General features: G+C 41.9%; 2 protein-coding genes across 2 annotated transcripts; both read right to left on the bottom strand.

The window, feature by feature from the left end:
* Positions 1 to 1,065: 1,065 nt before the first annotated feature.
* Positions 1,066 to 4,859, bottom strand: LOC125300474 (mediator of RNA polymerase II transcription subunit 26-like). Its single transcript, XM_048252441.1, has 3 exons — positions 4,489 to 4,859; positions 3,231 to 3,305; positions 1,066 to 3,132 (listed from the first exon to the last, which is right to left on the bottom strand). The coding sequence occupies exons 1-3, from the start codon at positions 4,558 to 4,560 to the stop codon at positions 1,438 to 1,440; spliced, it is 1,842 nt and encodes a 613-aa protein (XP_048108398.1). The 5' UTR covers positions 4,561 to 4,859; the 3' UTR covers positions 1,066 to 1,437.
* Positions 4,860 to 7,627: 2,768 nt separating this feature from the next.
* Positions 7,628 to 9,785, bottom strand: smim7 (small integral membrane protein 7). The gene is made up of 5 exons (XM_048252861.1): positions 9,677 to 9,785; positions 9,342 to 9,383; positions 8,487 to 8,539; positions 8,204 to 8,294; positions 7,628 to 8,081 (listed from the first exon to the last, which is right to left on the bottom strand). The coding sequence occupies exons 1-5, from the start codon at positions 9,700 to 9,702 to the stop codon at positions 8,066 to 8,068; spliced, it is 228 nt and encodes a 75-aa protein (XP_048108818.1). The 5' UTR covers positions 9,703 to 9,785; the 3' UTR covers positions 7,628 to 8,065.
* Between the last annotated feature and the right edge of the window lie 2,117 nt (positions 9,786 to 11,902).

Genomic DNA, 11,902 nt, shown 5'->3' with positions numbered 1-11,902 from the left:
TAAAGAATCTTTCCCAAATCTTGTCAAAGTTTGGTGTAAGGTGGCTATAAGTTAACAGTTTAGCATGATTTTGGGAAACGCACCTTTGATACTGAAACACCACAGGGTGTCCACAATGAACACAACCCTTTCCGACATAAGTCAGCCACTCTCAGCTCAGTGGGTCACTCAGTACTAGCCTAGTGCTAGCCTATGTCTTGGCTCAGTACTAGCCTAGTACTAGCCTATTTCTTGGCCAAGTGCTGCACATCTCCCTATTCTACTTCGTGCCCCTGCATGGTAAGGGGTAGAAGGCCAGAATATGGACTTATTGGACCATGGACCACCACATATAGCACTGCAACATGCAAGGAGGATAAACCTGTTGAGTGCCTGTTGAGGTGTCCACTACCATGGCAACCATGACAGGAACAAGGAGGCGGAACCCCCACACACACACCCCCCTATTAATGTTAATGTTCCTGTTTCTGCACTACAATGGTACTGTTACCACACTGCACATAGCTGCCCATATGGCTCATACTGAATAGCCATATTTATTCAGTTTTTCTGTAATATATTCTGTTATACACTGCATATGTCTATATTGTTCTTACTACTACTATAATAGAACTGCCACTACATTGCACATATCTGTACATGTTGTTCATACATTGGTCATATTACATAGCCATATTTATTCTGCTCTTATAAGATAACTGCTAATACACTGCACATATTTATATTTAATTTATATGACTCTAAACCACCTTCTGTAAACCAACTGTATACTACTGTCTACTGCACTATATTTCTTATCCTGTCTATACTTTGTATGTCACATTGCACTTTTCTGCACTTCTGGTTAGACACAAACTGCATTTTGTTGTCTTTGTACCTGTACTCTGCACAATGACAAAGTTGAATCTAATCTAATCAAATCAAATCTAGAATGCCTCGCTACTTGAGTAAGTAGTTGTGTAAAGTACTGTAAGAACAAGATAGATGCATTTCTCGCATCTGATTCTTCATAGCCTTGCTCACTAAACAAAAGTATTCTCTTGATGGAATAACAAACAAGTGTAGTTTCAGCATATAAACAAATTTATTTACTTGTTTTACTCACAGTACAAAGTTGAAACTAAATAGCCTCATTTACCATTTTAATTTATGTTTTTTTTTTGTTAACAACAAAAGATAAATTAATAAAACACTTGAACATACACATATCAAAATGTGTACATTTTGCAGTTTTGTTTCCCTGTCAGAAACTGTGGTATTTGAAGAGACCAACTGGGAGGCAGAATGGAATGTTGGGAGGTAACACACATGTCAACCCAAACCATATATATATATATAAAAAGTTCAAGATTGCCAGAGTTCATTTTCATCAACTCACTCATTCAAACAAGTGAGCCAAACAGCTCTCTTTTCACATAAAATTAAAGGCTACAATTCTTAGTCTAGGCAAACGTATGGCAAGATGTGTAATTTACCGTCGTCCCCATGGGGGGCTAATGATATGCACTTAGTCCAGTCGTGCCAGTTGTCCTTGGTGTCGTAACAGCCGTTTACCCCAGGCCAGCGGTCTGTGTGTAATTTGCTTAGGTCCTCTTTACTGACCTCTCGCGTGACCCCAGGCAAGTGCAACGCAGGAGGGTCAGGCACCAGGACGTGCGTTTCCCTCCGCTCTTTCGTATGATGCCCCTCGTGCTTGAGGAACTCGGTCATGAAGAAGTGAGCGCCTGGAGTCTGTGTTCCAGAGGACGTGAGCACGTTGCTCTGCAAACTCAGGTACGACTGGATGATCTCGTTTCGGGACAGTTCCTTCCAGTTGGTCTGCTGGAGCGGGTTCGGCGGAGGAGGACACGGGTCCTGCTTGTGAACGTCTGTCCAGTGAGACTCCGGCGCGGTCGGCACGGGCGTCACAAGCACGTCCTCCCTGGGTTGGGCCTCCTTCAGCGCTAAGGGTTTGATCTGCCCGGTGACCGGGTCAAACGTGAGCTTGCGGTCTTTTAACTTGGCAGGTTTTTTGCTGTCCTCGGAGTGCTGCTGCCCGACCAGACTGACCGTGTAGTCTCTGGGCCGGCACTTCTTCCTCTTCCGCTCGGAGTTGTTGTGCGCAGCCCCGTCACCCTCCTGCTTGGCCGTCGCCGCCTCCACAGGGGGGTCCCCGTCCGGTGCGTCCGTGACCATGTTCAGGGAGGGCACAGCTTCGGACTGGACCACCGACCTCCCTTCACTGTGTCCAGGGGCTGCATCTGCCTGCCAGTCGCGTGTGGTCTCCGTGGGATACGACCCCTGGAGAGCAGGGTTTGGGGACTGTAAGGGGGGACCTGAGCTGACCCTGACTGAGGGCACTTTGGGACTCGGAGGGGGACTTGTGATGGTGGCCTTCACGCCAGAGGGGGGAGGCCATCTCCCCAAAGTGTCTGGCGTGTTGGATTTGGGATTGACGGCCGGCGAGCAGGGACTCTTGGGGGGATGCTGCACGCCGCCCGTAGCAGGCAGGTCTTTCTTAGCCTGCTGTTGCAACACGGCGGTTTTCAGCAGCAACGATGCGCTAGGAGGTTTAGAAACAGCGGGGGAACTAGGGTGGGGCTTGACAGCGTTTACAGGAACTTTGCTGGGTCTGTCGTGATCGTGGCCTTCTATGGCGTCTTTATCTGGCTGATGGTGTAAGTTGTCAAACATGTTTAAGCGAGTATCTGGACTTGCAGCAATGCCGTTGATGGGACGCGGTGTGGCAATCGAGTGATGTTCGAAGGCTGACGTTTTGGAGATTTTGGATGGTAAGTGCTGCTGTGCGTCTCTCTGTCCTCCCTTGCGCTTTCGATGCCCCGACACCTCGACCTTTGGATAGTTACAGTTGTGAAAATCATTTCTGATTTTCAGCTCAGGCGCGGTTTTACCTGAGACGGAGGTGACTGCTTGGGGAGGATAATCTATTCGGCTGGAGAAGGCCCCTCCGTTGGTTGCGGTGTGCTCCTTGGCCCCTCCGTTGGTTCCTGTGTGCTCCTTGGGCGCTGGGTCATTTGGTTCCGGTTCGATCAGCTTCTGCCAGGTCCGCAACAGTTTCTTTGCCCTCTTAGCCAAGTCTTCATCCTTAGTCTTCTTCCTGACATCATTTATCAATTTACCAAGCCGGGTTTCCTTGAGCAGAAAAAGAACATACACTCAAGTCACCAATGACCACAAGCAAGTAACCAAAAATATATTCATATGTGAACGTATGATTTTGGTGACCATACCTCAAGTGCCTCTTTGGTGATGGGGTATTTCTCCAAATATGAAATTACCTCCAAAACAGCCATCATATTGCGAATCTGCAGAAAAAGGTGTATAGTGATGTGCATATCTATTAAAAACACATTTACACATTATTTTAAAAACCATAAAACAATGCATTAAGTATGGTGTACATACGGTATGTGATTTAAATGTATAACTTGAAGTTGGTCTAGTTTTTACACAGCAGTTGAAACCGCAACTAACTTGGAGGCCCCACAATTTGAATGGACTTTCAGTTGTGCACCTGTCTCCTGATACCAACTGAAAAAGTCTAGATTTGAGCTAGAAAAATGTAAATCTAGTTCAGTTGATCAGCAAATAAATGAAAAGAAATGAATCACCTATCTGCATTCAAAAAGTAAACTGACAATTACATTGAAGTGACAACTACAACTCAAATGAGTATAGTAGTCTACTATAATACTGTTCAAATGTATTTAAAACATGTTAGACTTATTCATATAACATAATTTCCTCTTATGTTATTAAAGTTAAAATGCCTGCCTCCTCTACCTGATGTCAAGTTATTGTGACATAAACTAATCCAGCCACATACTCGGCAACCAAGGTTAGGATAACAAACACGTGCTTGTTTAAAGATTCTTATTTTCTCATGGTTGTCAAATCAGTTGGAATCTTAGCCTACTTTGAGCAAATGCAGTTAAATCCAGCGTGTCATTTCCAACCTGGCTAACTTAAAGCAGTGGAGCAGAAACGAAAAGTTACATGGGAATATTTAATAACCGACAGTGTATCAGGACAAACATTATATTTTGGATGCCTATTCCTAATCACTGATTTAAACAACTTTGACTAAGCCCTTTCCTAAGTTATGAAAGTTTAACTACCATTGGCCATTACAGCCTTGCTAACATTAGCTAGCTAGCAAACTGACTGACTTACTCTCACCAACACTGATGATATCTGATTCATTTTATATCCTTGAGAAGTTTTAGTATCCACTGTAAAGATATTTTGAACTTTGATATAACTAATGTAACAACTGTTAACGTCACCAAATGTTTGACGTGTGCTTGTTGCTGGCGCACCGGTCAACAGCACACAGCACAAGTTCCATCCCAAAGTTAGCTGCGTTAGCTAGCAAGATAGCTGAACATTAGCTTGCTCTTAGTTGTGCTGTCCAGCAGTATGCAAGCTTCCAATCCATGCGCACACCATATAACCAATATCCGTTATCTGCCATCCGATGGTACTCACATTGCTTTGGCCATCAATGGCTTGCAGCAGTCGGTCTTTCATTTGCTGCGGGGTGGCGGATGCCGCTGTCATTGCCTGGCAGTAGTGGGAACCTGCAGGCGGGGGGATTCCTCCGAAGAGACGGGTGGGTGACTTGCAGACACTCACAGGCCTTTCGGGAGGTGAGCTAGTAAGTGGAACCCCATATTTCCCCTAGTGCTCATTCTTTAACAGCGTTGACATTTTATCAAGTATTACTGGCCACGTCTCGACTGGACGGAGTCCGAAGGCTCATATTACCCTGTGGCCTCACCGATCGTCCATCTCCACGCAGCAGTAGCTGTGGTGTCTGTCTATGGTCTGGGGCTCCAGTGTTTCACTGTTGTTGAAAAACGCTTGGCGGGGTGCATGCTGGGAAAGGCTAGGAACGTCATGCGTAAGGATTTGATGTCATCACGTACTGAAAAATAGTTCTCCACTATCAAGTCAGTTCATTTCACAACAAATTGTATGGTCATTGTTTAATTTCAGAAAATATACAATAGTACCAGTATTCAAGCATTTTCATTTATAAATATTGAACCTAAAAAAGAGCAGTTGCTAGAGTGAGGTGTACAACCAGATTCGTTATTCAACCAGGGTCAATCCAAACACATCTCCTCCCTTTAGATCAGAATTGAAACTCTCAAAGCTGCTTGTTCAAACTTCATATCATCCTCTCTCACTTGTGCACATCATAAATGCTCATTACTTTGAGCAAACAGCAAATGGTTCAGTACATCTGTGCAGTTGATTGTTAATGTTGCAATGGTCACAATACACTGTAGTGGTTCAATGCAATGAATAGTCCTACCCTATAAAACAAATAGGCCTTACTTCAATGCTTTATTCATTGCATGCAAAAGTGTTTAGCTGTCATCACTAGTTGCCATAGTCTAGACAGGAACATCAGGATGTATAGAATGATTGACGTATACAGTAAATTTGGCTTACAGTGCACAGCTCTGACCAAGGGGTGTTTTATTGTATATTTGTCATTTTTCCATTGCACAATGCTGTAAAAGCCTTTGTTTTCCTTATACTGTCACAATGTATATAGTAAAAACTTGTAATATGTAAAATATGTAGAAACATATCCACTTTCTTACAATCAACCCCTCCACACACAATAATGTGTAACTTTTTGTAAGTTTTGAAATACCTATGGCACATAGAAAATAGGGCTGCCTTGTGCATTTTTCATTACAAAATACTTGCTTACTTTCGACAACATGACAAAGCAGTTTGACTATCTTGTTCATAAACAATGGCATAGCTTTTCAGATAGATAAGAACTTTTGCAGGTAATACACTATAGTGGTGCAGTTTGCAGTAATTGTCTTGAGAAATGCACTAACTGTTGTGCAAACATGATGATTTTTTTGTTTGTCAAATGTACAAAAACTCAATAAATACATGTTTAAAAAAAAAAAAAAATGATGATTTGAGAAATGCACTGAGATACACATTTCATGTTTCCAATGATGTGCAGGTCCCCATCACAGCAGGCTGTCAAAGTTTAACAATCAAAATTGTATACAGATCCTCATCAGAGCATCTGTTTCCGACATTGCTAATGTAAAACTGACTAGCCTGCCATACAGTATGCACAGAGTACATCATACGGGGATTTGAAGCTTCCACTAGTTTATATTATGGGTTATTTGGGTTATGGGTTATTTATATTATGGGTTATTTAGGTTATGGGTTATTTATATTATGGGTTATTTATATTATGGGTTATTTAGGACATATGTCGGGTTACTACTCAGTAACTATGTTTTACTTCACAGAGCAGCGTGGGTTTAGCGGTCAAACCCGGCTAATGATTTTGTGCCCTATATATGCAGCCCATTGTGTACTCACCAATCATACTTGGCACCAATTACAGAAAATACAAACAATAAATGATTTAAATTACATTTTGCATTACATAGACTGAATTACTTGTTGTTGGCTCAAAAACAACACTGGCAAAGATGGAAAACAGACTCTCCCTATCTGTAGATGGCTCCAACATTGCCTGCTCCACCAAGGTGAAGAGTCTTGGTGTTATACTAGACAGCACACTTTCATTCACTGCCCATATTAACAGTGTGTCTCGCAGGACCTTTTTCCATCTGCGCAACATCGCAAGACTGCGCCCCTCCCTCAGTCAGCAGAGTGCAGAAGTACTTGTAAACGCCTATGTTACATCCTGCATTGATTACTGCAATTCCATCTTCTCTGGCATTCCACAGAAATCACTTCACCGCCTCCAAATAATCCAGAACTCTGCAGCCAGGATAGTAACAGGCACAAAGTCCACAAGCCACATAACACCTGTACTGTTGCAGCTACACTGGTTACCAGTTACCCAGAGAGTCCAGTTTAAGATCTTACTGTTGACATATAAGGCCCTGCATAACCTTGCTCCCAATTATATCACCGACCTCTTGGAGAGCTACACCCCTTCCCGCTCACTGCAATCCTCATCAGCTGGTCTGCTCAAGCTGCCCAAGATGAACCTCAGCGCCATGGGAGAGAGAGCGTTCTCCCACACAGCCCCAAAGCTATGGAACTCACTTCCAAACAACATCAGGCAGCACTGCCCAGTTTAAAAAGGAACTAAAAACCTTTCTCTTTAGACTAGCCTATGGACTGTGATATGGCTAAATGGACTATATATATATATATGTATAATTTTTCTCCTTTTTTGATATATATATATTTTTTCCTTCTATTTGTTTTATCTGTGAAGCGACCTTGGGCGCCTGAAAGGCGTTTTTAAATAAAATGTATTATTATTATTATTTTAAATTACTATTGTATGACTTTTGCTATATTTTAATAGTTACAACTTGCTGATGTTTGCTTTTATTTAATACAAATTCCTGGTTTCTACTGTTGTCTGTGTAAAGCACATTACAAATTGGTATAAAATGAGCTACAGCTATAAAATGACCTTGAATTTCCCCTGGGGATCAATAAAGTATCTATCTATCTATCTATCTATCTATCTACAGTACAGTATATAAATAAAACTGCCTTGCCTTAAGAAGTCTCTTGAAACAACTGTTTCAACTGGCAATGACGACTTTATAAAATATCAAATGAAGACTTTATAAAACATCAAAGCATATGAGTCTGGCTGTTCATTCTTTATTGGTACAGTCTACCATGTGTGGACGGTTACAACCTTAAGCCACATTATAAAAGCTATGAATATACAATAAACAATGTTGCCAATTATGTCAATAAAATGGCACAGGACAACATGAGGGTAGGATTCTCTGGTGGTGGGTAACTTTATCAAAGATATGTAGTGTAACACATACATACATCTTCCTAAATAATCTTAGTCAAGCTGTACATCTTTACAATAGGTGTGTTTATGCTGCACACATAATCGGTAATCAGTTACACAGATTTGCAAAGTAATTTGCCAGAATCTCCAATCTGCATTGAATGTTCTCAGTAAAAAAGAAAGAATGACATGAACTTGTCAAATGCATTTTCCCCATTTCTGAAAAATATATACAACACTTAATATATATGTCTTCTTATGTCCTCAGGATTCTCATGATCCAAAAAGCCTGGAGTAAAAATACCAAGGTTAGTGGACATGTCATTCATGAAGAATGGACAGCTTGCACAGGACTATTTTACTATTTACCCAAGCATTACTGACTAACATACTTATAAGACCAATACTTACACAATCATGCAGAACATGATGAACACATTCCACAGGGCAATAAATATCCGGAAGTACCGTAGACTGAGCAGAAACTCTCTGATATTGTCCCCTAAAAATAATTAAGTCCAGATAAATGCCACTGAGTGGGAATATAACCAACGACACAAATAGGCTGGGTGTGGTGTGTGTGTGTGTGTGTGTGTGTGTGTGTGTGTGTGTGTGTGTGTGTGTGTGTGTGTGTGTGTGTGTGTGTGTGTGTGTGTGTGTGTGTGTGTGTGTGTGTGTATGAGTGTATACATACCTGTGGTCAGCCCATGGGACTCATCTCCAAAACCCTGGGACTCTTTCTTCTTTCTGTGAATTACCAAAATGATGTGCAACATCACATTGAATTCATTAGTAGTGAATAACAACTACCCAGCCATTATAATCCAGCATCATATTAACTGGAGTCTGTCACCATTATTAACGTGCAAATAGTGAACATATGCAGACTAGAATAGAGCATGTTGTTGAACGCTGCTATAACACTGTGGTCCGACATAGAGAAGCCTATTCACTATTTCAATTGCACAATGCATGCAAGCCCACATCAGCCAGTAGCTCACTAATGCCGTCTACATAACAATGTCTGCAATTCCTTCCTAACCACTTCACCTACTGCGCGGCATTCCATGCATTTCAAATACTTGAGCTAAGTAAAGTCAGAACGTCCTTCTCCTAGCCCAATCTATGTCTTTCCTGATTTTCTCATAATTCTTGCCTGACCAGGTTCGCTATACATTCATGGGATTGACCCTCACTGTGTTTAACTGCTATTACTTCACTCTGATATCTAAATTAAATGTGTAGAGTGCTGCTGATGAAAGTGATGCTACTTTTCTTCTCCCCACCTGGGTGGGATGGTAGGCTAGGCTTGTGTCTCGGCTATGCTTATTTCTATGATGCTGCATCATGCTCTTGAATTTCCCCTAGGGATCAATAAAGTATCTATCTATCTATCTATCTATCTATCTACATAAAAGCTGTCTACCTCATAGAAACAAGCTGCACTACAATCAACACATTCTTTTTATTCTCATATGAACTATCCTCAAAATATGCATGTTATTGGAACTTCTTTGTGACAAGCAGGTAGGGAGATATGAAATCTTACAGTTTAAAATTGAGAACTGCTCCAGCATTCATCAGCAAAGTCCTGCATGAAGAAAGAAAATACGTCAATCAGTTCAAATAATAAACAATAAATGATTGAGATACCTCTTTAGTGCTAAGTTGTGATAAATGTGTCAGTGCAAGCTACAATCAAAGAACTTGCACTGGTTTCTTTGCAACAATTAGCCTAGCATCCTCCCAGGAAACACTGTATCTGTCAGTTTAATATATCTAGGTAATATTTTGATAGACCAGCAAAACCACACCCATGTTTACTGCCTCGATGATTAACTATCAATAACTGCCACACTGAATTGAAATGTAGTTTATAGTTACCCGAAAATCAAGAAATCCCCGATCATGGTGTCCACATCAGAGTTTTTGAGATGACGTTGAAACCGGAAGACAGGAAGTAGACAGAAATCACTGTCCAATCAACGCACACAAACAAAAAACGTCATGTACGTACATGCCCTACTGTCTATGGTGCATGCTGGACTGTAGCCTTCTTGTTTAAGCCGTCTTGTTGGCCGTTAGCCAGTAATTTGCGCAATTACCCAATTACCGAGCCTTTCGCAGCTGCTGTGGACCTAAAGACAAGAACACTGGACTGCATGTATACAATAGGCCTACTGTCTATATGCACAGATTATCAGGAGGTAGGCTTACCTACACGCTTCATCCGAAAGATCCAGAGTAGTTTCTGCATTAGGCGCAACAACTGCGCCATCCAGTGTTGTAATAATGTATAATGTATGCAGACATCCGTTTATGTAGTCCAGCACGTAGCCCAGTATTATCTGTATGTGTATTACAGTAACAGAGGCGGACATCCCAGGTTCAGAAAGTAAAAGTCCTGCCAAGTATTTGATCCAACCATTTAGTAAACCAGCTCATCCTAATTAGCAGCCAGGTAGATCAGATTATTAGTGATATCGCCTGTGTTAAGTGCACAATAGAATTATAGCAGGACTTTTACTTTCTGGAACCCGGGATGTCTGCCTCTGTGTATAGCATCTCCTTTTTAAAGGGGGAGTCTTTCTCATAAACATACAGTGAGCTCCACACTAGACAAGCCTATTTCCTCAGGGCTGTTTTTGATATTTTATCACAGTGTGTTGCCCAATCCATGTCAGAGATTGAGGTATTGTATCTTTAACAGTCTCAGGCCCTCACTCTCACACACACACACACACAGAGAGAGAGAGAGAGAGAGAGAGAGAGAGACTTCTCCCTGACAGACACATTCCTGTTCTTACTGTATCTTGGGGTAACGGCGCCTCTGATACCTCCTGGTCTCTCTGTGGCCTTGCTGGCTATTAGCCCTAGATGCAGCTGCCTCGCAACAGCCCCACCGAGGTCTCCTCCCTCCTGTCAGCCTCTTCCCAGAGCTGCTATAAGGAGCTTTCACCAGCAGTCACCAACCACACCGATATGACATGACTTACGTGGGGTGGGACTAAATTCCTTGTGCTGATAATTACGTGGCTACACAAAAAATTACAGCTCTCGGAGCTTTAGTCAGGTCTCCTGTTTCTGTCGAGGACACATGCAATAGATAGATAGATAGATAGATAGATAGATCGGCTTGGGTGAATCCTACAGCAGTGGTTTTCAAAGTGGGGGCCGCGAGGGTGTGCCAGGGGGGCCTCAGCAAGTTGGAAGGAAAAATAAAAGCAACAAATAAATACATTTGACATTTTTAAAATATACCTATTACTATGAGGGTTGTTATACAATGCCATTATAATAATTTGTCACATATCTGAACATTATATTTTCCATGATACTGACTGGGAATAATAGTAGAGTGATAGCTCTCAGCAGAAAGCCCCAAATGCAATTTTTACACACTGTATGCTCCATCGCGAAGTGCTTGTGGCTAAAATAATTATTAGGATTAGCTTAATGTATTTTTATATTTGCCGTAGTATTGTCGATGGGTTTAATAACACATCAAGGGGGTCCTTGAACAGAACCTAGTGGTATTTGGGGGTCCTTGTCTGTCCTACAGGCCTCCCTGCTGTATGCTGCATGGCCTCATCAGTGTGTGGTCTCTTTCAAAACTGAGCTATGAGCTCTTTCAAACTGAGCTATGAGCACTACTCTTTCAAACTGAGCTCCTGACTTCACTATTGACAAGTCTGTGGCATTGTAGTACCATTAGTGCACTCTTGGTGGTGCTGGTTTCACCGGAATGTCCTAAATTGCTCATGTCTGCCAAACATCTGTCCAAAGCTATCAGCGCACTGACCATTTTATTTGCCTGTCAGATTGTCTGAGTGGAGGGGAAGTGAGGCATAAATATAAATATGAGAAATAAAATGAATACATTTTTATTCAAGATTTCAAAAGCTGGCTGTTGGGTATACAGTTACTAAAAGCGGTTTTCAACCAGTGTTCCGAGGCAGTGAGGTATGCCGTGTATGTTTGAGGAACCCAACGCACTTTCATACAGGCTCATGACATAGGCTAGAGGGCTGTTTTTAAATGTGTCAATGACACAGCTTCTTAATGAAGACGGTTTTAGGTCATAAAGTGGCATAGCAATAAACAGCCCTG

Source organism: Alosa alosa, chromosome 9, assembly GCF_017589495.1.
Source record: "Alosa alosa isolate M-15738 ecotype Scorff River chromosome 9, AALO_Geno_1.1, whole genome shotgun sequence".
NCBI lineage: Eukaryota > Metazoa > Chordata > Actinopteri > Clupeiformes > Clupeidae > Alosa > Alosa alosa.
Note: the sequence above shows the minus strand (reverse complement) of the source record. Positions and strands in the feature narration are given on the sequence as shown.

What these genes read in the sequence shown, in the direction of transcription:
- LOC125300474 (XM_048252441.1), bottom strand. Translation starts at nt 4,560, where the DNA reads ATGACAGCGGCATCCGCCACCCCGCAGCAAATGAAAGACCGACTGCTG. An exon ending in CCATTGATGGCCAAAGCAAT is followed by an intron (nt 3,306 to 4,488) that starts GTGAGTACCATC and finishes CTTTTTCTGCAG; the next exon opens with ATTCGCAATATGATGGCTGT. An exon ending in TCACCAAAGAGGCACTTGAG is followed by an intron (nt 3,133 to 3,230) that starts GTATGGTCACCA and finishes TTTCTGCTCAAG; the next exon opens with GAAACCCGGCTTGGTAAATT.
- smim7 (XM_048252861.1), bottom strand. Translation starts at nt 9,702, where the DNA reads ATGATCGGGGATTTCTTGATTTTCGG. An exon ending in GCAGTTCTCAATTTTAAACT is followed by an intron (nt 8,540 to 9,341) that starts GTAAGATTTCAT and finishes GGTAATTCACAG; the next exon opens with AAAGAAGAAAGAGTCCCAGG. An exon ending in GTCCCATGGGCTGACCACAG is followed by an intron (nt 8,295 to 8,486) that starts GTATGTATACAC and finishes AATTATTTTTAG; the next exon opens with GGGACAATATCAGAGAGTTT.